Source organism: Rhinolophus sinicus, chromosome 1 (assembly GCF_057876585.1).
Source record: "Rhinolophus sinicus isolate RSI-liver-muscle chromosome 1, RSI-T2T, whole genome shotgun sequence".
NCBI lineage: Eukaryota > Metazoa > Chordata > Mammalia > Chiroptera > Rhinolophidae > Rhinolophus > Rhinolophus sinicus.
This window is the reverse complement of record NC_142501.1, coordinates 144,071,619-144,092,758: the sequence shown is the minus strand read 5'-3', so window position 1 is coordinate 144,092,758 and position 21,140 is coordinate 144,071,619. Positions and strand designations below refer to the sequence as shown.

Genomic DNA, 21,140 nt, shown 5'->3' with positions numbered 1-21,140 from the left:
GGTAAGACATGCAAGGAAAAGACCAGGCAGGTAGGAGACAGAACCATGTCCCAGGTGGCAGACAACAAAGCAGAAATGGAAGGCGGGCAATCAACATTATCAAATGCCTCAAAACCCAAAGGCACAGGAGCCAAAAACATAAGAAGCAATAAGTGTCTCAGCAATTAGCAAATTTTAAAATCCACTCATTTTTTTGCTTTTCTAATTCGTTTGCTTATAGAGCCTTTCTATTTCTTTCTCCTTATGAACAAGAAGGCTCAGTGTACAATCTTGATACACACTGAACGTCCTGATCCAGCTACTGTCATCTCAAAACTCTCCCGCTGCTCTAAGAGAGCCATAAAGTCATGCAGCCAAATGTGCTCATTGCAGAGATGGGGAGCTGAGGTCTAGAGAAACTGAGAGACAGGTCTTTGGAGCCCTGCTGTGCTCTACTCCCTGCCACCAGCAGCCTCGAGAGTACCTACCACTTCTCCAGGATAAGTCCACTGAAGATCAACCACCTCGTTGTTAAACACGGCGCAGGTGACCGCAATTGTTTCCCCAGACTTATATACAGTTTGAGGAGCTTCCATTTCTAGATCAAGTTCTGATGTGGCTATTTGAAAAAAAAGAACAAACACAAGGACCTAAATATCCATAGTATAATTAGGATCCTAATTATCGGTTTGGTTTTTTTTTCAAGAAAACTTTAAAAAATAATTGGAAAACCACTTTGATCAAGACAAAATTTTGAGAATTTCAGAAGCCTTGATTTTGAGTTGGCATACATAATTTGCCATGTAGTTATAAAGCAAAATAGTACACACACACACACACACACACACACACACAGAATAATAACAATAGCAAAAATAAATTCCAATTAAACAGAACGTCACATTTCTGAACATTTGGGTTAATTGCAATCGTCTTATGCAATCACCTTTACTGATGTATTTATTCATTTAATCAACTAACCTTTACTGACCCGTACACCTCTAGGCACTAAGCTCCTATCCCATCATTCATTCTCCTCTTCTTTCCTACTCTGCTCCCCAGTTTTATTCTCAGCACTTTCCCAGAACCTAGCCCAGTGCCTGGCATACAACAAGCCCTTGATAAGAATGAAATGGCATACTCTTGCTGCTGCCATACCTACAAGTGACTGTTCAATAGATCGTTGACCCGAACACGTATTATACTCTCCCACCCTCATTAACTACTCACATCAAAGGGATGAAGTCTGCAACTACAAGACTTTCTCAAAATTCAAAATCACGTTTTTTTGGTTACTAAAATTAACCTAGGCGTCCAACCCCTCTCCCCGCCACCCCCATATGTGTTTGTTTTTAGGGCCTCTGTAGTCAGGAATGTGAGTAAAACAGTAAGAGGCTTATACAATCAAAGAATTCCTTACAGTATTTTGAACTGATGAAACACGAAATCTTACAGGGGTAAGAAAGCTTTTACCTTCCATAAGGCTAAGCTTCCTATTATTATAGCCACAGAGGACAGCCTAACATTGTATGGGAAAGGTGGGGTCCTAAATCCCCAAATCAGAATCCAGGACCTCCATCCATCACCAGGGACTATGATTTTTTTTTTTAAATCCTATATGCATCTGATTATTTTGCCTGTAACTCTTATTTAAAGGAGGGAGAAGGTCTACGTACCTTTTAAGGCATAAACATTAAATGGAATGGTCTGGAACTTCTTCCCTCTGACAGTGGCCTCACAGATATAGGGCCCAACAGTGAAGGTTCCGTTAAAGCCCTGTCTGCTGTCATAGGAGGCAAGTACCACCCCGTCACTGCTCAGTAAGGTCACCGGAGTATCGGGATCAGTCGTGCGACAAGGTATGATGGCAGAATCATCATCTTCCACGATGACTAAGTAATCTGTCATTCCTAGAGGGACGAAGGCTACATCTGGGTCTGTGGTTTAAAACAGAAAGGCAGGCTGATTAGGCATTTATTTCACCTTTACACATATAAGCAAAAAAATTATCCCATTGGCATTAATCTTATTAGGAATGAAATTTACCTTCACACATATGTCCAGAAGCTGTCACACCATTGACATTAGTCATCGTAATAGCTAGAAGGTGATTTTAAAGTATGAACAATGCTGAATGCCCTATGCCCTGATAAAAAATACTGATGATACATATAAATAGTAGCCAGGAATTAAAATAAAAAATTAAACAACTACTAAACACAAAAAAATGGACAATAAAATAACCAAATTGGTTCAAAACAAGAGAAAAATATTCATAATGTTTAAATTAGGAAACGCTTTTGAAAATTCCTATCCCTGGTGATCAGCTCATGTCTCAGCCTAATCCATCAGGGTGGCTTCTCTGAGAAAGCCCGACATCCCTCCAACTGCAGGGGCCATGCAAGGCCACTCCCCCCAGGGCCCCTTTAACAGCCAGTAACTGTGTTGAACTGGGGTTCTTTAGGCTGGAGCACTCCCGGAAGTTCCTTAGACGTGTAGGTCTCACCTACCCCACCTCCCTTCCTTCTCTCCTTCACTCAAGGTCCCACTTGGCATGCAATCAGACAGCTCGCCCAGCCTCGGCTAGATCCCTCCCCATTTTCTCTCATCGGCCTCTCCCCTAATAAAACCCTCGCATAATTAATCCCATCGTACTCCTATCTTGGCATCTGCTTCTCAGAGGACAAAAGATAACATCATTACTATGGGATGTGCCCCGATTTTTAATTAAAAAGAAAAAAAAATCCCTTCCAATTCATCAAGAGTAGATATGGGTTTTATTGAATTTGAAAAATAGCCTAGTTATCTGTAAACTATTGAACTATAAGCAATTAGGCCTACCTAATTAATTTGTGTCCCCAACACTTAGCACAATGCCTGACACACAGAAAATGCACAGTAAATATTTGTAGGACTTAATTGAACTGAATAGAAATGAGTGCATTTCAGGTTTTCTCGCATAACACCAAGACAGGATATGCCACAATACAAATGATTTTCAAGACAATATAGTTCCAAAATATTAACAGTGAATATTTCTTGATAATGACATTACAAATGATCTTGACTTACTTTTGTGTGTTCTCAATCTCTCTAATTTTCTGCAATAAACATGTATTACTATTCTGTTTTTTAAAATCTCCAATACAGTACACAGGAGAGTTATGACAACAACAATGTTGGTCCAGGGGACCCATTCAGCTCACCTGGCACGTAGATGTAAATACGCCTGCCTTCAATCTCGTTTTCTTCTGTCTGCGTGTGATTGTAATAGCAAGTGTACAGTCCCGTGTGGGCCGCCGAGGCATTGACCACTTCCAGCACCGTCACAAAAAAGCCACTGTTGTTCTCCTCATTTCTGATTTCCACATTGAGGTTCTCGTCAGGCATGGGGTACTGCCAGCTCACTTCACTCTCCCCAAAGCATCTCAGAGAAAAGGATGAATTCAGCTGCACAACCTTTTCATTTTCGTTTGGGAGGATGGAGGGTAATGAAAGCTGGCAGAGGATTAGGCTCGGCCCTGCAAAAGGAAACAGGGTCTGAATAGGATGCAGCCAGAAGGGACGGTCTCACCCAGAGAACCGAGAGAAGCAACAGTAGCTGCTTATATGAACAATGACCATCTCTACACAAAAATCCGTTAGCCTGGATGCCCATGAAAAGCCCCCCATTATAACAGCCACCGCATCTGCTGAGAGCAGCAAATGCTCCAAAGGCTTCAATAGCCACACCAAGCCCCCCTGGCTCACCCCCCAAACACTCAGATGGATAGAGGACGTCTGATTCCAATTCCATATTTCAGACTCTTATGTGGGACCATAAACTATCCCAAGATGGCATAGGCTCAAGCACATATGGGTTCTTTATTGCCCACATTCCCTGCAGAGGTTTCCCTTAGTAAAAAAGGCGAGGAGGACAGGGGCAGGGAGACTGACTGATCCAAGCACAAAGCAGATTTGTGCTCCAGAATTACACATCTCCTGTTTCTTACAACACTCTGACATGCCTTCTCTCTAATGACTTCCAGAAACCAAAGCAGGAGGATGTAGATTTTCATTCAAAAATAAGAACAAGTAAAGCCCAAAAGTGAAAAGTTTATGTTAGAACCTAAAATTTCAGTCTGGCATCCCTTGTCTATACAACTGATAGCAGATATATTATGACTCAATTAATTGATAATTAATGGTCTCTAATCTCCCTTGGAGTCCAGTGCTGGGATCCCAGCCATCTGCAATATGTGCCCACTATGATTCCTGCAGCTTGTTCAGATGAAGTTGTGAGCATCTCAGGGTCACCTATCATCCTGCAGATGCTGTATAATTAGTGGCGCTTAGAACTACTAAACCACCAATCTTGCTCAATTCCCCCGTATCCATATAGATAAGACCTAAAGACACTAATAGGCCTACGTTCACTCCCAGACTAGAAAAACATCAGTTTCACGGTAAACACCTGCAATGCATAAACATCTGGATGATAAATAAGAAAAGGCCAACAAATGTTTCAAGAAATGGCTCCAATGGCATTCTCCTGGTGGAAAAGAGTTAGTAAGATTCCCAAGAGTCAAATATTCTATTCGCTTCCAAAGAACTCAAAAGGTGGCTCTAAGAGTTTCCAGCAATTTAAACATCTTCCACTTAAGATAGACATGATTTTCTGGACAAGAATTTTCCTTTTTTTGGAACATCCTTGAATTTCTCTTATCCACCCCTGTTGGAAACCCATGTCTAGAAAAAGGAAGAAGGTGGTGGGTAATTTAGACTATTAATCCTAACAACGTTTCAATGCTATGTTTGACATATACTGAAATTGCCCCTGGAGAACATTCTTATTGAAATGGAATTAGTGCAAAGGGAACTGACAGGTTGTGGTCACTCTAGATAATGTCTATAATTTTCGGCTTCTCTTCACCCCCAGGATAATGAACTTGGAGAAGACTGGGATCCATACCTGCAAGGAGACAGCCTAAGACCAGGAGTGCCAGACGGGAAGTCCCCATAGCTCTGGAAAACTGTAAAAGTCAAAAGTCAAACAGAAACAGTGTTAGCCATTAGAAATAACCCATGACCCTAGTTTTCTTTATGCTTTGAGCCATGGAAAAAGTCAATAGCATCATTTTAATCAAAAACGTCCCAGTTGAAGATTCACAATTAAAACAACACCATGCCTAAGAAGAATCAAATAACCTGACAGGGCTCCCAGCTATCTGAAGCTGAAACCCTTTTTGATTACATGCAGTTTTCAAATTCCAAAATGTCTCGCTTTATTGTCTTGGAATGTGTCCAAGAGCACAGGAGAATTGTTCCTTTTAAACCATTTCAATTAAGAACATGAAAAACAAAGACGTAAACATATGTATTTACTCAACTTCCAAACTTGAGCTGTTTTCACTCGGAATGGGTTGTCACTGGCTTTGTTTCACTACAGAAAGTACATGAAGGTCATATCCTCTAAAACCTTTGGAAAAGATGCTTGGCTGGAACAAATAACCTCGTTCTTTAAGAGCCATTCAGACCTAGGGTTTTTGAAAATCCCACTAACCAATGTCACTTAGAGGATAATGTCACTTTGTGATACAAGGCCAGAGGCCGCACTAGGCTCAAACCCAGCCCGCATCTCCTACAACATGCAACACTCACAGTGCAGATAAGGAAGGCTCGAAAGCCCTAGGCACAGGCATGGAGGGAGGGGCAGTAAAGAAAGTGAAAGGACAGGAAACGGGAGGGAGAAGTGTGACCAAATTTCTGTTGTCTCACGGGATGTAATAGACCACAGGATAAAATTCAATGGAGACTGATGATTCATTTTCATGTTAAGATAATAGTAGTACCTGCAGAAACCAAGTTCTGGACTCTGATTTCCTGCAACAAAATCTGGGGAAAGTAAGAGAAGTGGAGAGAGAGATTGAAATTGAATGTCCATAAGATACAAGCAGGGAAAGCAGTGGAAAGGCAGGCAGGCAGGCAGGAAGGAAGGAAGGGGAAAATTAAGGAACAAAAAAATTAAAGAGGGGCCCATGTTATGTTGCCCTGAGATAAAAGCACCAAAGAGTCTATTCTGGTCAACTCTCTGAAAAGACCCCTTTTCTTGATCTTTCTTTTCATGTGTACCCCCACTCACTTTATCTCCCCCTGTACCTCCCACATGAAGTCACCCATAAAGTGGTCTTCCTGAAAGCAATAAAAGAAGAACTCTAAATGGGCTTGCAGGTGTTGGGCCCACTGAGCACCCAAGTTTCTACTGAAGAGATCTGGGATACAGTGGATCCCTGAGTGGCTTGAGACCCAACTCATGCAATGGAATGACATCATGGGACTGAATTTGTTTCATCACTGACTTTGGAAACTGTGTGTACACGATTCCTGAATAAACTGTCTAAAAAACAAAACAAAAAAGAAAAACTTCAATGTATGTTTGTTTACCTCTAGTTGTTTGTTTTGGATTTGTTGTGGAGGGTTTTTTTTTGTTTTTTGTTTGTTTGGACAGGATCCAGTAGATAATAGCCTAGTAGTTTTTGGTGGTGCCTGAGCATGCATTTTTGCTTTAACATGGCAAGATGATCTACTTGCAGAAATCAGACTTCTGCTTCATTGAATTCTACCAGGAAAAGGGAGAAGGAAAAAAGATGAAATGCTAGAAATGGAGACGGGGGTGAGTTGGACAGAAAAAAATAATCATTGTTTTCTCCAAGGCAGGAATGAGAAACCAATATTGACTAAACCAAAGTTTTCACGTGTGTGCTGTGTTTGTTAATAATAATCCTGTGACATATTCAATTTTAAGTAGCAGTTGAGACTCAGAATGGTTTGGTGACAAATCCAGCAATCTAACACAAAGTCTGTGTGATGCAAAAGCTGTGCTCTCTCCAATCCACCACAGGGGTCTCTCTTAAGAGAAGGTCGCTGTTTCAGTCTTGTATGTCTCCTCCTGCCCCCCACCCCAAATATTTCCTAATGCAAATTGGGGTCCTGCTTCTCCTCTCTGCTCACCACAGTGAGAGAAACACAATTGCAGTACTCTGAACCCAAATGCAATTTGCACAACGCTGGCTGGCTGGCTGGCTGATGGCTTCTCAGGATCCTGGCATGTGCCAGGGGAAGCAGGGTTTCCACGCTGCTGCGATGACGGGCACAGCGGGCCCCACAGCCATGATGGCCAGCCTGATTTACCTCAATTAGCAGTAAGGGCTCGTGTGTTTGTACATATAAATATCAGCCTCCCACTGATAATCCACTTAGCGAACTTCAAAGGAGCCCTCCAGAGCCAGCTTGCTGTCTTGGGTTTTATCACATTTATATCCTGTATTTCTTTAGCAGAGCTTGCCAACGATGCATCTTTAAAGCATTCCCCAGCTTAAGAGAGAGGCTTGCTGATTTTTTACAGGGCGGGCTCTGAGCGATGGTTTGCCCTGGTCAGGCCCCACCAGATTTCCTTCTGTGTGTCCAGATATGGTGGACCCTCTGCCAGGTAGGATACTTACTAACATACAAAGTGGGCAATGCCTCAGGAGCGAGCCATAATGATGTGAATACTGAGAACCAACATGTGTTGCTTAAGATTTCAAACTCCCTTCTCTGATCAGAGTGGTCCCCTGGCTAGAAATCCAGGCAGATTTGTGAAGTTTCATGTCATTACTAACCCATAACTCAGAAAATTTACTTGCCAGTAATTGCAGAGTGTTTGCCCTACCAGTAGGTGATGATAGAAAACAACCAACTGGGGAGGATGGAGGCTTCCTTCCCTGCCTACTGTTCCTGTCGTGACACTCTCTAGGAGTCTTGCTATTTCCAGCGCTTTTCTACTCTAGGAATAAGCTCTCATTCTTAATCAGTAGCCCATCATCTCCCGAAGCTCATCCAAAAATCAGATGTGTAAATATAAGTAACTGACATTACAATGTCAGAGAAACATGGCACCTTATGAGTCAGCAAGAACAAATTACTATGCATGGAGGAACAATAAATTTCAACCAAAGCTCTTTTAAAAAAATCAGAATCATTTCTCTATGCCAATTATGCGTTGGACTTCTGTCTCAATCCTCTATAATCACAACTCCAAAACTTTTGCAACAAGTTAGAGAAACAAACAAGAAAAGAGATCTCTGCCACATTCAATTTCAGGTAAGTGGCCTGTGATCCTCCCGACACTTCCACCCCCACCCGACCCCCTCACCCCTGCCCATTCTCCTGTCCTTCTCATTTCTTCTCTCAGAAGATATGATGGAAATCCTATTGGACTAGGCTCCGATCCCCTATCTGACACTTCATCTCTGAACCTCACTCTCTTCTATAAACCAGGACTAATCACACCTGACTTGCTATGTAAAAATACATACGTTTACTACATTATTGTAAAAATTAAGTTGTATACTTTAATTGAAAGTGCTTTGAAAAAGACAGCTATTGATTTCCATTTTAACTCTTTTTCTGCAGACTCCTCAAATGTTTTAGATAAGGGGACATCAGAGCGCCTGCTTCAACTTCTTCCTGAGGAAGTCAGGCCCCAGAGCACGTGTGACTTGCCCTGCACCATCTGCCTGATGGAGAAGCTGCTCTGAACTCAGAGTCAGCCCCGGCCTGGTGTAGCTATCAAGACTACTTTCAGTTGCACCAATACATAGTCCCATAAACAGAAACAAGTCTGTTTGCAATCATGATTCTTTCTCTTTTAACGGGTTGCCATCTTGTCTCCGCAAACAGAAGTGAATAGCCATTGAGTGTAAGCCTATAACCAAAGACAACATGCTAAGCTAGAGAGTAAACAGAGAGCAAGCAATGCAAGGGCCCTATTTTCAGAAGTAAGCATTATTCTCATAAAGCCACAGAGCTAGCTTCCCGGTCACCAACTGCACAATGCACCCACTGCAGAGCCACCGAATATTGAATTTCACCCCACCCTGGCATGATTAAAGGCCACAGGAGACTCTCTCACAGTCCCAAAAGCCACTGACGACTTCAAGAGTCAGATTTCCGAGGTTTAGTTAATTTCAGCTCTCCTAAGTTAATTCTAACTGTGAAAATTCCATATCCTGTCTCCCCCCACCACCACCAATGTTCTACTCAGTCTCGTAACTTCAGCCCAGGCAATCCACCAGTCTACACTGGTAACAACTTCACAGAGGGTGTGTTGACATGGATCTATACTCCTCCAGAGCCTGTTTTGTTGTTTTGATCTCCCTGAGCTCCATTAAACATTCCAGTGATGGGTGCGGGCTGGAATATTTTTACAGGGGAGCATTTTATGGGACAGTTTGAGCTCATAAACCTTTCTGCTCTCCCTGCACTAATCCCAGGAGACTAACATGACACTTCCTTTTGATTGTCCCCACATTGGTGTGACCCTTAATGGGATTTTCTTAGTTGCAGCAGTTTGTGCTTGTAGTAGTACACAGAGCTTGAGATCACCAAGCCCCCGACACAAGGGCTTCACTCATAAAGGGAAACGCAAATTCTGCTGATAATCAGATGTGGTAGGTCAGCACTTTGCTCATGACATAAGCGTCAAAGATTAACAACTAAGGCAAAAAACTAGGTAAAGGTCCACAAGATAAATGCTGTCCGCCCAGTGATTCTTGCAGCTTTACAATAAGAAAAGATAAGCAGTCATCATTTTTCACTTGGTCCTACCCAGCCAAAAATGCATCTTCCTGATGCCACGACTTGCTCATAATCTCCTCGAAGCCCATCCCCTCAGAGGGTCACTGCAGTTCTTAAGTGTGACCAGCAGATGGCAGTGTTGGTCAAGGACTTGGGTCAAGGGGCTCTGGGGGACGCCAGACACCTCTGCAACTTCTGGGCTAAAATGTCCCAAATCTTAACTTCCAATCTCTTCCTTTTTGGGGTTGTACTGTTAGGTTTCGTGGTGACCTCCGTTCAAAGCCCGCAGCATAGAAGCAAGAATACGGAAACTGCTGTTGAAAATGTGTTAACTCTCCGCAGGGCCCCAGAATTCGGTGGGCAGACAACATCACCATCATCACTGCGAGCGGGGGCAGCTGGGCCTCGGGAGCCAGGTAAATGACTCTGTCATCCCAGGCCGCTAAAGCTCAGCAGGAAAAGCCACTCGAGAGGAGGCTGGGAGATTCAGGGTTTTGTTTAGCCAATGCTTTCTTTACCTCGGAGTTTCCGCCCACTGGGGGAGGGAGACCACCTGGGCCGCGCTGGGTGGGGGTCGCAACGCCATTGCCAGCCCGGAGCTGCCCAATCTGTTCGCACGCCGTTGTCACCCCTCGTAAACCCGCCCGGTGGGGGCCGCGACGGCCGCGCAACCGAGAATCGCAGGCTGATTGGAAACGACTGTTCCCATTGCACAATAACACGGGGTCGTAAAACAAACAGCCACAGGCCGCTTGCGCGGCAGGGGAACTAGCGAGGAAATGGAAAACAAAAGTCGCCTACTGCACCCCCAAGAGCGCCCAGGACCCTGTAACCTCCGCTTTTCCCACATTTAATTACTATGACGCCCCACCTTCATCCTCAAACCCAGGGACCTCTACGCCCTCCCACCCACCCAGCGCCTGCCGGACCCACCCAGTGCCTGAGAAGGGTCTATTCGAGTCCTCCAGAAAGGGGAGAGGTGACCCGATTAGTCTTTCTGGGCTCCTTTGGGTCTCAGCGGGGCGCTCCGACGCGGCGGCCGCAGCGCGGACCGCGGGAGGCTGGCGTAAAGCCGGACCGCCTCGGGGGGCCCACTAGAGGGCGCAGCAGCCCCGCGAATCTTACCCGCTGGCTTGCTCCCTCTCCAGTCGACCGTTCAAATTCCGGGTCCCGACAGCGCAGCCGAGACCACTGCTGTGCCACTTTCGCCGGGGTGTTTCCGCACTGACACGGTCCAGCTCCCTGCCCCACCACACCCACACGCACACTGAGCAGGCCGCTTCCCTTCCCACCGCCTCTACACCCTCCGCGGTTCGGGGTGGTGGCGACGACCTCGAGCTCAGGGATTCTGTGCCCCGGCCCGCCGCGCTCCTGGCTTCAGAGCTGCAGCGGCCGCTGAGCCCCAGTCACGAAGCTTGGCGTTTGCATTGTTTTCGATTGAGACCCGAGAGGGGGCCGGACCGGGTGGAGGGAGAGGGAATGGGCGGGGTGGAGGGAGAGGGACCGGGGGTTTAGGATTACAGTCGCGTGCCAGCGCCTCCTATGGGCCTGAAAGCGACACGGCCGCGGGCAGGGGCTAGCGGAGAAGACCGGGGCGAGCTGAGACTGCGCCTCCTCGTCTTTTAAAAGCCGGACCTTCCCAGCAACCGCCCTAGCCCGACACTTGCCTTTTGCCGACGCTGCCCAGCATGCACTCGCGCCCGCCTGTGCTTCTTGCTCCCCTTTCTCGGGAAAGGGGGACTACAGTAGGAAGGGAAGGAAGTGCCCCAAGTCTGAGGTCTTCTTTATCCCCTCCATTCTACTTTTTTAACGGATCCCTGGCTCACTGTTCAGTTTTAACCAAAGGAAATGCCGCGGAGCCACTTCAGCAAAAGATTCGCACCGGCTGAGCCCGGACTAGAGCGCAGTGGGCATAAACAATTTGCGCCGGACCCTGCATCCCGCTTGGGGGTCGAGCCCGCAAGACCTCCCCTGGTCACCCCCCGACGGCTGATGCGGAACGCGGACCACGCGAAAACGCATGCGAGGGATGCTGAGGGCCGCACGTTTCGGTCACCGAGTAGTATTTTAGCTCTTTGCCCAGAATTGTCACGTTTCCATCAGCGGCGTGTAACCTTGTCGCGGCTCCACGAAGGCCAGAGGGAGTCCCACCCGCTGGGATTTGCGGGAAAGCGCTGGCCACCACGTCCCCAGGACGCGTCCCAGCGCTGCGCGCCGCCCACGGCCCGTCCCCAGGAGGCACAAAATGGGCCTGCCTCGGCGCCAGACACTTTTGCAGCTGGAAAGCCCTGCCTGATGCCCCTCCCCCTCACCCCTCCCCAGCCCGCGCCCTGGGAGGAAAGGGGACTTGGGGCGGAGAGCGGGGAGCCGGGGCTCTGCTTCGGGTCCCCCTCGGTCTAAGGCTTGTGCAAGGGCAGAGAGTCAGCTACGGGTCTCAGCCTCACCTCCTTCTGTCTCCCCCCCAACCCCGCTCTTAGGACTCCAACCCTGGAGTCCAGCTACATTGAGTCAAACCAAAAGCAAGACTATGCAAGAGCCCCGAAGCAGAGAGGGCGTCAAAGTGAGACTGGTCGTGCCCTCGACTATCGGGGAGCGGAGGAAGGGCCCCCTTTAACGTGAGGATTGAGGAAAAGAGGAAGCGGGGGGGGGGGGGCGAAGGGAGAGAGAAAGAGGGAAGGGATGCAAAGCAGCTGCACCAGAATGCGGGTGGGTCAGATGGCGGGGTGGGGGGTTGTTGTAAAAACCACAGCCAGCGCGGCAGCAGAGGAGGTGCGTCGGCCCGGGGCGCCCACTTCCTCCGCGCCAGCAGCCCTGGGGCCCACTGGGCTCTGAGGTGTTAGTGCGCGGAGCTGTACGACTGTCTTGCCTGTTTGCCCTGGATGCCTCTCCCGGGTCTAAAAAGCTGCCTAGCTCTGGTTGGGAGAGAGTATGGCGAGGCGAGACGGTCCAAAGGTTGAGCAATTCGGCTGCAGAGCCAAAAAACCATTTCCCACACCGCCCAGCCCCGGGCTTTTCCAGGCAGCTCAGCCAGTCGCGGGGCAAACCGGACCTGATAATGGCCATCCACCCTCTCTCTCCAACCCTTGTTTGCCTCTCACAGAAATGAGTAGCACGTTCTTCCATGCACTTTCTGTACATCCTAAGGTCTTAGAAGGGTAGGAGAGAAAAGTACGGGACCCACGGTCTGGCTGCGGGAGAAACGGACGGAGGATAGACAGCCCAGCACTTCCTTCCCGGCCAAGACGCCTGGCCAGGCCACTGGCAGCTCCTGCACACCTGGCCAGGTTGCCGGGATTCCTGGCCCCCTCCTCCGGCAGCCGTACTCAGATCTGGCCGCATTCCCTCTCGCTCTGAGCTGGCCGCGACCACCCTTTCCTAAAAGAACCGCTGATCCCAGTTGTTTCCGAGCCAAGTGGACGCCGCCCGCTCACTTTGCGCTGCGGGGAGAAGTTAATCTCACGGGTAAAAGCCGATTTCCTTGGAGATAGACCTCGGAGGAAGGAGGGGCGCTAGGAGACCGCTCTGCAGGGGGCAGAGAGGCCGGCGCAGGGAGCGGAATAGTGACTGGAGTCACTGGAGAGGATGAAGCAGCGCAGTACTAGTGCAGGGGGCGAGTGCCACGCAACCCAGGTCGTAAAGGGGCATGCAAGGGAGGTCTTGGGCTCAGGGGCCCGGAAGGAGGCAGTGAGAGTGGTTGGCCTCCCGCTTGTCTTACCTGGAACCAAGTTTCTCCGTTCCGAGTCATCCCTCACTTCCCCACAAGAAGTTCAGCGCTTTTCCTGGCGACCTTCCTTCTTTCCTTTCAGCGCCGGGACTGGGCAGCAGCAGAGCCCCGGGCTTTGCAAGAACGAGTCCACGGAGGAAGGGGGCGCACAGCTACGGGTGGGGGTGGGGAGTATAGCGCACAATGAGGGCCCCTTGGAGCGCAGTTCTAAATTCCTCAAATCCGGGTTGCTGGAATGCGAGGCGACGACGACTTCTTCACTCGGGGCCAAATGTGTTTGTCATTACTCCAGACGGCCTGCCCGCCCGCCCGCGCCGCCGTCGCCCCCGCGCAAGGGCGCGCAACCCGAGCGCACTGCGGGACTGGCGCCCGTTCTCTCTCGCACTTCACTAATCCCACAAACCGCTGGGGAGCTCCCCAAACCCGCGCCCCCTCTGCTCGCCTTGAGCCGCCACGGTTAGACCTGAGTCTGGCCCCGGCTCGCACCCGGCGCAGAGCCGTCCAGTAATTACGCGCCCTGAGCCGGCGCTGTGTGCACCCAGCGGGCACCCAAGGTCCGGCCTCCTCCAGCCGAACCCTTCACTCCTCCCCTCCCTGCAACCCCTCCTGCGCCCCACTCGGCGCTCTTCTCACTCTCCTCCCCCGATGCTCCAGCCGCACTCCACGCCACCGGCTTGAAGCGTTGTCCCGCCAAACCGCGAGCGAGAAATGAAAATACTCATTAAAAACCTGTCGCCTTCCAGGACCCACTGCCAAAAAGAAGGCAAACACCTCTGCCCCCACTCTCAGCACTACTTTGGTGCTTGTCCCAGTATACACTACTAGTACCACCCCCAACCCCAAAAGAAACCTCAAAAATGTGAGCCTAAACAATTTCTTTGGGAGGCCATAGAGTTGTTAGAAAAACACTGCTTTTAAAAATAGATCTGGAAAATGTGTGTTTTTTTTAATCCCTAGACTTTCGAACTCTATGGCTATCTTCCCTCCAAGTGAAGTTTATTCAAAATAAGTTATTATCTGGACACACGACTGGAATTCAATTCCAATTTTGTTTTGTTTTGTTTTCTCATCGCCCAAAGTTTGAGTGAAGCTACTTCACTTCTAGCCCAAAGGGCCTGACAGGGACTTCTCTTAGAAACAAAAATCATTTTTTTTCTTCTCCCTTACCTTCTCTTCCTATGTCAATTCGCAATGAAAATCCTACATATGCAGTAAAAATTGTGTCCACGGCCTCCAGTACTCCCCTGTAGTTCCCTCCTCTGTTTCTCTCTCTCTAGTTCCAACTGTAATGGGCTCAAAAACCGCGTTTTGTAATTGATTCAATGTTATAGTCCATCCTTCTAAAACTAATCATTTGCTCTAAGTAAATAGCTGTCAGGAAATGAAGCCCCCCCCCCCCCCCGGGCCTCTTCAAAATAAAAGTTTCCTCGAACTGTGCGCTCTGAAATCTCCCAGCCTTCAGATTGCGCCTTCGTGTTTTGCTCTTATGCAATCAGGGGGTCCAGCCCCAACCCCCAGTCTTCGACAACTGGGGAGGGGGGGGCGGGGAGAAGTAGACCAGATGGGGTGGGGGTGGTGGAAGGGGGAGGTGTTGATGCTTTGCTGGGAGAGAGGTTCAGGAAAATACAAACTGCCCATCATTTCTAGAATGAGTTTGCCTCCTGATTTGGGGGTATTTCCCTACTCTGCTATATTGCTTAGTATTCTCTTCGAAAGGAAGAAAAAGAACACGTAAACTCGCATTTAATGCCCAGAGAGAATATAAATCTGAAATCGAAAAGTGTCTCTTCTGTAGAAATTCCAAGCCGAGCTAGAAATAGGGCCCTCGGCAGAGGTCTCATAGCGGTTGCGTCGTTTTGAACCTCGGGTCTTTTAGGGAAAGGGCCAGGTAGTTGCTAATCTTTTAATGGGATTAGACAAACTGTTGAGTCCAATATGATGCTGGGTTTTTTGTTTTGCTTTGTTTTTGAAAATGGGTTTGAACGAGGGTACAAAGAATCGAGCGTCTGCTCGATTTGGACGTTAGGAACGTTCTCGGACAGAACGACCTTTACTCCCTTGGAGCGACTTATCTTGTCTTGCCTTTGTTTTCGGGGTTATCTGGGCGAGGTGGCCCTGGCTTCTATCACGTACACAAAAAGGTTTAGGCTTGGGCGTTTGGGGAATCATCTATGACAAGCCCTCCACCTCCGCGTTCAGGGGAAGGGTGCATTTTGACCATCTCCGAGCGCCATCCAGCCGCATGGGTCAGACCCTTCCAATGCCCTGGGGTTGAGAGCGGAGCCCCAAACCCTATTTCCAAGGCACCAGGCAAGAGTGCGGGGTGAGAACGATCCTGCTCGCTAAGGAAAGGGGGCGCTGACGCTCTAGGAACCAGACCTGGGCGGAGTGGAGCTTTCGAGAGAGGGCGGGGGAGGGGAGCGCATTCATCTCTTCGCCTTCTCTAATTTTGAATTCTCTTGTTGGGTGTAGCGGGGGAGGTGGTCATCCTTTACACCCACCCACCACACACACTCTTCAGAATGTCCTGGGCGGCCAGGTTGAGACTGCAACGTCGGACTGCCATCACCTTTCTCCTTCATCAGGAGGGTGGACACGGGACAGCTGGCAGGGGAGGGTCACCGAGAAGTACTGCAAAGGTTGCTGTGCTTAACTGGGACGGGCTCCTGGGGTGTCAGGCTCAAGGAAGACGCCTGGGACTGAGCTAGGGGCCCTATTTCCCAGTCCCTCTGAGCGCCGGCCTCTCGTGCATCTTCAGTTTGGGTGACTGCACTGCTCACTATTACTTCCACATGTTCTTTCAGGAAATCATTGAAGGCAAATATATGAACAGTCCCTTGTTCGGAATGCTAACAGGATACCGTAATGTTTGTAGATAACGAACGAGAACCAACGACCCCAAAAATATCAGAGTGCGGAAAAATAGGAAAAAGCGGGTACTGGCTTTCATGCGATTGATAAAGACAAGTTGATATCTAGGTTTTTATACCAAATACCCAAGAGGGTAGGAGGCAAGGCAGGGAGCTACCCAGGAAGGCCTGCTCTGCTACCGGGAAAGTGCTAACCCGGCCTCAACAGGGTCTCCTGCAAGCAAGACCCCAGCCCTCCCCACCCACAAATAGTAACTTCACAGTTCCTTTCAGAGACTCTTAAGGGGGCCTGAAAAGGGGCTGGGCGGGGGTGTCTTCGGGCCGTAACTCCTCGCGAGTTTAAAGCCCAGCGAATGGATGAGCAAGTGAGCACCCATGTCCTTATGGTAGTAATTACCTGCCTAATTTGAATGATGCCTTTGTTATGATCATTAACAAACATTTGCTAAAGGTTTCCATGTGTGACATTCCAGAAGGTTTAAAGGCTTGGGGAGCCGACTCCCCGGACAGCGCTCTGGCGGGGGGTGGCGCAGGGAAACAAATGGTTGGGGGAGGATTTCGCCGAGTCTGGGCGAGCAAAGATGGAGAAGAGGTCAACATCTGCCTTCCCTGCTGAAGCAAAATAAACCCAGTGGTCAGGAGCAACCTCGGAGCTGGAGGCCCACGGCGAGAGGCGGTTCTTTCCTGAAAACGAGTCCTGCCCGCAGCCCCCAGCCGCCCGCCCCTCCCATTGCTAATAGGCGAGTTTGAATTTTGCCACCCGCCCTCCGCCGCTGCTGGGAGACTTGGGGAGAGGTCGGGTCTGCGCGCTGCAGACTGCCGGGGCGTCGGGGGAAGGTGGGGCCGGCCAGGCCGCGTTCTGCTCTTGTTGTTCTAAGATCCTTCCAGATTGCTCCCCCGTCGCCCGGGGTCCTGGGTGGTCCTGGAGCCACAGCGGGCAAGAAGCGGCGCCGGGCCAAGACGGTCTGCGGGGTCTGTTCTCCTCTTCCTCGGCTTCTGCCCAGGCCACCGAGGTGGACCAGGCCCACCTGTGCTCCCCGAGGAGTGACCTTCGCCCGACTGGGCAGCTGTGAGAAGGTCCCAGTTCGCACCAGGATTTTGGTTTTCAACCTCTTGTGTGTTTTCCTTAAGGGATCATCATGGGGTTAAGAATGAGGGTTTTCTCCCCCAAACGGGAGGCTGAGCTGCTGCGACCCTCTAGAAAGGAGGAGGCCCAACTCTGGAGTTGAGCTGGGCTGGGACGTTGGGGGAAAGCGGCGGTGCTGGTGCGGCTTCGCGCGTCTAGGCCCGCAGGCAACGTGAAATTGGCTGCGAGGGTATAAAGAGATGTAGTGGAGCCAGCCATCAAAAAAAAAAAAAAAAAGGCCCCACAAACTTTTTACAACCAAATCAAAATGGTCACTGAAAACAAAAACAATCTCCCCCTGCCCTGCCTCCCAGACTTGCTCTTTCGGCCCCCGCCCCTCGGTAACCGCGGCTGCAGCTCTGGGCGTCACACCTACGGCTTTCGTGGGCGTTTCCCAGTGAGTTGGCTTTTTGTTTCTTCTCTACGCCTCCTTTGCTGTCAGCTCCACCCCCCAATTCTTCCCTCGGAGAATTCAGAAGGTCTTTTGCCTTAGAAGACCTGTAGCAGTTATCAAAGCCGTTAGTTGTGAAAATCGCATGTAAACAAACGTGATTTTTTTGACGGGGTAGGGGCAGAGTTCTAGCTTCCTGATTTGAAAACGAAGGGCCGTTTGGTGGTTTGCCAAAGAAAACGGCGCTAACTGCCCCTTCCCCCACACCCTTCAATTCTTGATTGCGAGCCGCCTCCCCGGGCCCAGTGAAAGGACCTGCGTAGGGAAGACTCGGAAGAGGCTTGTGGATGTGACACATAGATGTGGGGTCTCCCAGGGGAGCCCGGCGAGGCCTCCGCCTTTGCCTCGGGTCTGAACCAGCTGAGGCTTGAAAGCTCGCTCCGAACCTCTGTACGCTCAGAATTCAGAGATGCCCAAGTTGTGGGCAAGGAGTTCGAAGATTTCTCCAAAAGGGTCCCCACTGGCGTGTATAACTTTGGGTGACAGTTCTCTCCCCAGGGCTCACTCACCTCTTCTTCCGTTTGCTGGCTGGATCTAAGGGTGTGGCGTCTCTTCAGGGTTCCTGGGGGCTCTCGCTCTAGAGATGTGTCTCCAGAGAGTAGAAGGCAATTCCCTGCGGTGGGGGAGCAACTGCACCCTCTCCTAGGGTTCCTGACACCCCTGCCTGCTTAGTGACCTCAATGAGGACCAGAGATTGTGAGCCCAGGTGGGCCTGCACTCCTCAGAGGTGGGAAAGAGGTGGGTGTGCATCTGGAGTTTTGATACCATTTTCCCAGGAGAGAGCCCCACTTCCTCAATATTTGTGTGTCTCCTACTCCCCTCTGCCTCTCTTTCGGCCTTAGCTTTTAGTTACTTTTAATTTGAAAACCCCTGTAAGGGGAAGAGGAGGGACTGAAGAGATTGGGAGGTCTGCTCTCTATTAGGGGCCTCAGCCATCCAGCTTTCCAACACACAGCTGTGGCTTGGGAGGAGAAGGAGGGCTGGCTCTGTTTAGGTCAGCCTGACTGAAGAAAGGGCCTTGTCCTCTAGAAGTCCCAGGAGTACAGCAGAGCTCTGTGATGTGAGAAAAAAAAAAAAAAAAAAAGCTTCCAGCCGAGCAGTGTTGTGAAGTAGAAAGTCAGTGGAACCTGGGTTCCACAATTACATGAATTATAGTACATAAGTTTGAATATGAGCCACGTTAGTTAATCAGGGTGTTATTTTATTTACTGTCTCAGACAACTGCCTGGGTTGTATGTGATTATTCCTATTTAATAGATGAGCAAACAAAGTCAGAGTTGAGCAATTTGCATACAGCCCTGTCAAGATCTGCCTAACCATGTCTTGGTTCCAGTTACTGTGTGATCTGGTCAAGATAATCATGTCTCTGAGCCACAGTTTTCTCATCTGTATGAATGGGCGTAATGTTCTTATTATGTCCATGGATTGTTGTGCAGATTAAATGAGTTGTATATGAAGCCCAGGAAGAAGCTAATCAATTTTATCTGTCTCTTCCGTTTTCAGGCTTTTCCACAGGCACAGTCACTGTCACACTCATCTCCACTTCTCTTGGATTGGCCTCAAGAGCTGGGTGAAGGCCAGTCTGGTTTTCTATTTCATATTTCAACTAAGGGTGGGGTGAGGGGCAACTTGGTTCCCAGCTATTACTCCCCAATGTTTCAGATCCTCTCAAAAAATGGGCCCCAGGCAGGAAGGCAGAAGGAGGTAGAGCCACGAAGGATCAGAGAAAACAACTGAAAATGAGAAAATAGACCTGGCATCACCAACCAGAGAGTCTGTAAGAAAACCAGGAAGTAGGAAAGCTGAGGCCTCAGCCTGTGGAAACTTGGGGTGAAGATCAGTGAGGGAACCCCTTGGGTGTCTTGAGGGGTTGTGTACCAGATGCCCTGGTTTTAAAAGGATGCACTTGGTAGGGCAAGGTGTCCCATGCATGCATCTCATACACATCCACCCTCCCCAACCAGACTTCCCCTAACCTTGGTTTTGGAAGAGTTACTTTCTCCATTTTTTAATTCATCAAAAACACATGGCATGTGCCAAGCAGAGTTTCTTAGCTTTGGAGAATGATTCATTGATTCAAGAAACGTTCACTGAGCATCTGCCTTGTGTCTGGCTCTATACTAGGCATTCGGGATACAGAAGTAAGCAGAATGGCTATGGTCCTTGCCTGCAGGGAATTTGCTAGAATACTCTCTTCTAGCCACCAGGGTTTCCCCCATTGCAGTCCCATTGCTGAATATTGAGAGAGCATCCATTGGGATAACACTCATTTCTGTGTGAAACTTATGAAGAAGATGGCTAAAGAAGGCAGACCAGGCAGTCTTGAATCGTGGGCCACAGAACCTCCCCAAACTCTCCAGAATGTGTATAACTGGGATCTCCAGCCTGTGCTGGGAGGAACTTGTCTTAGTCCCATTCAATGCAACAAAAACTTAGCCTAAGATGTCCAAGATTCTGTGCCAAGTGCTAAGGATACAGCCCTGCCTGCATACAGTTTATAGACCAGTTACGTAAACAAGCAATTAAACATAAAGTTGCAATATAGTGCTGTGAGCAAATATTAGAGGGGCACAGTGATGTGGGAGCACATAAGAGGAGCCCAACCCCAACTTGGGGGTGAAGAGGACAACTTAGAGGGAAGGGACATCTTTTCTACGAACCTAAGAGGAATAAGAATCTAGTTGGAGAGGAATCTAGTGGGTGTGGGTTTGAAGGTGAAAGAGAGCACGAGGTCATCAGGAGTAAAAGAAGTTTGGAATGGCTGGAACTTGTAAAGATCCAGATGGGGAGGAGTACGAAGGAGGCCAGATCGTGGAGCCTTCCAGGGCACGTGAAGAGTCTGGATTTAATTCCATGGAAGCACCAAAGTTGATTTAAGGAGGGGCAGGACTGGCGCAGAGTTAATTTTAGGCAAGATCAGCATGAATGATGCCAGGAGGCAGGGCGGCTCCCACTGTAATCTAGCAAGATAGGCCCTTCCCGCTCAGGGGCTGATGGCAGGGGGTTTGGAGAAAGTGAATCAGAGAGAAGGAAATAGAACATAAAGCATGGCACTCTTGATTGAACGTGAGCTATGAGAGTGAGTTGAGGCCCTGGCTTAGTAGGCCATAGCTGGTACTGTTTACTCAGTTGGGGAACAAAAAGAGCACAAATTTGGGAAGGCAAAGGATAAGTCCACTTTTAAACATGATACATTTGGAAAAGCTCAGGATGGAAAGGATTATAATGAGGAGAAAATCCAAAACAGAATCTTGAGTAACTCCAGCATTTTCTCGTGGGCAGAGGAGACGCTGAAAAGGAACAACCAGGAATCTTTATCTCCTGAGTATTCAGCTATTGTCTCTGAATTCATACAATTTAAGGAGATATCTATACTTACCATCTAAGTTCAAC

General features: G+C 48.9%; 1 protein-coding gene across 3 annotated transcripts in view; it reads right to left on the bottom strand.

Moving 5' to 3' along the window:
* Window positions 1-14,642, bottom strand: part of PDGFRA (platelet derived growth factor receptor alpha) — a 40,632-nt gene extending 25,990 nt beyond the window's left edge. Inside the window, exons 1-5 of one of the 3 annotated variants that reach the window (XM_019740166.3) lie at window positions 14,468-14,642; window positions 4,931-4,991; window positions 3,186-3,500; window positions 1,656-1,916; window positions 468-598 (exon numbers count right to left, since the gene is read on the bottom strand). In XM_019740166.3, the coding sequence (XP_019595725.1) occupies window positions 468-598; window positions 1,656-1,916; window positions 3,186-3,500; window positions 4,931-4,979 (756 nt within the window). In that variant the 5' untranslated portion in view covers window positions 4,980-4,991; window positions 14,468-14,642. Of the gene's footprint in view, window positions 1-467; window positions 599-1,655; window positions 1,917-3,185; window positions 3,501-4,930; window positions 4,992-10,701; window positions 10,876-13,291; window positions 13,453-14,467 lie in introns of those variants that run through there. The other 2 variants (XM_074324546.2, XM_019740168.3) reach the window with 2 other exon arrangements.
* Window positions 14,643-21,140: the final 6,498 nt, after the last annotated feature.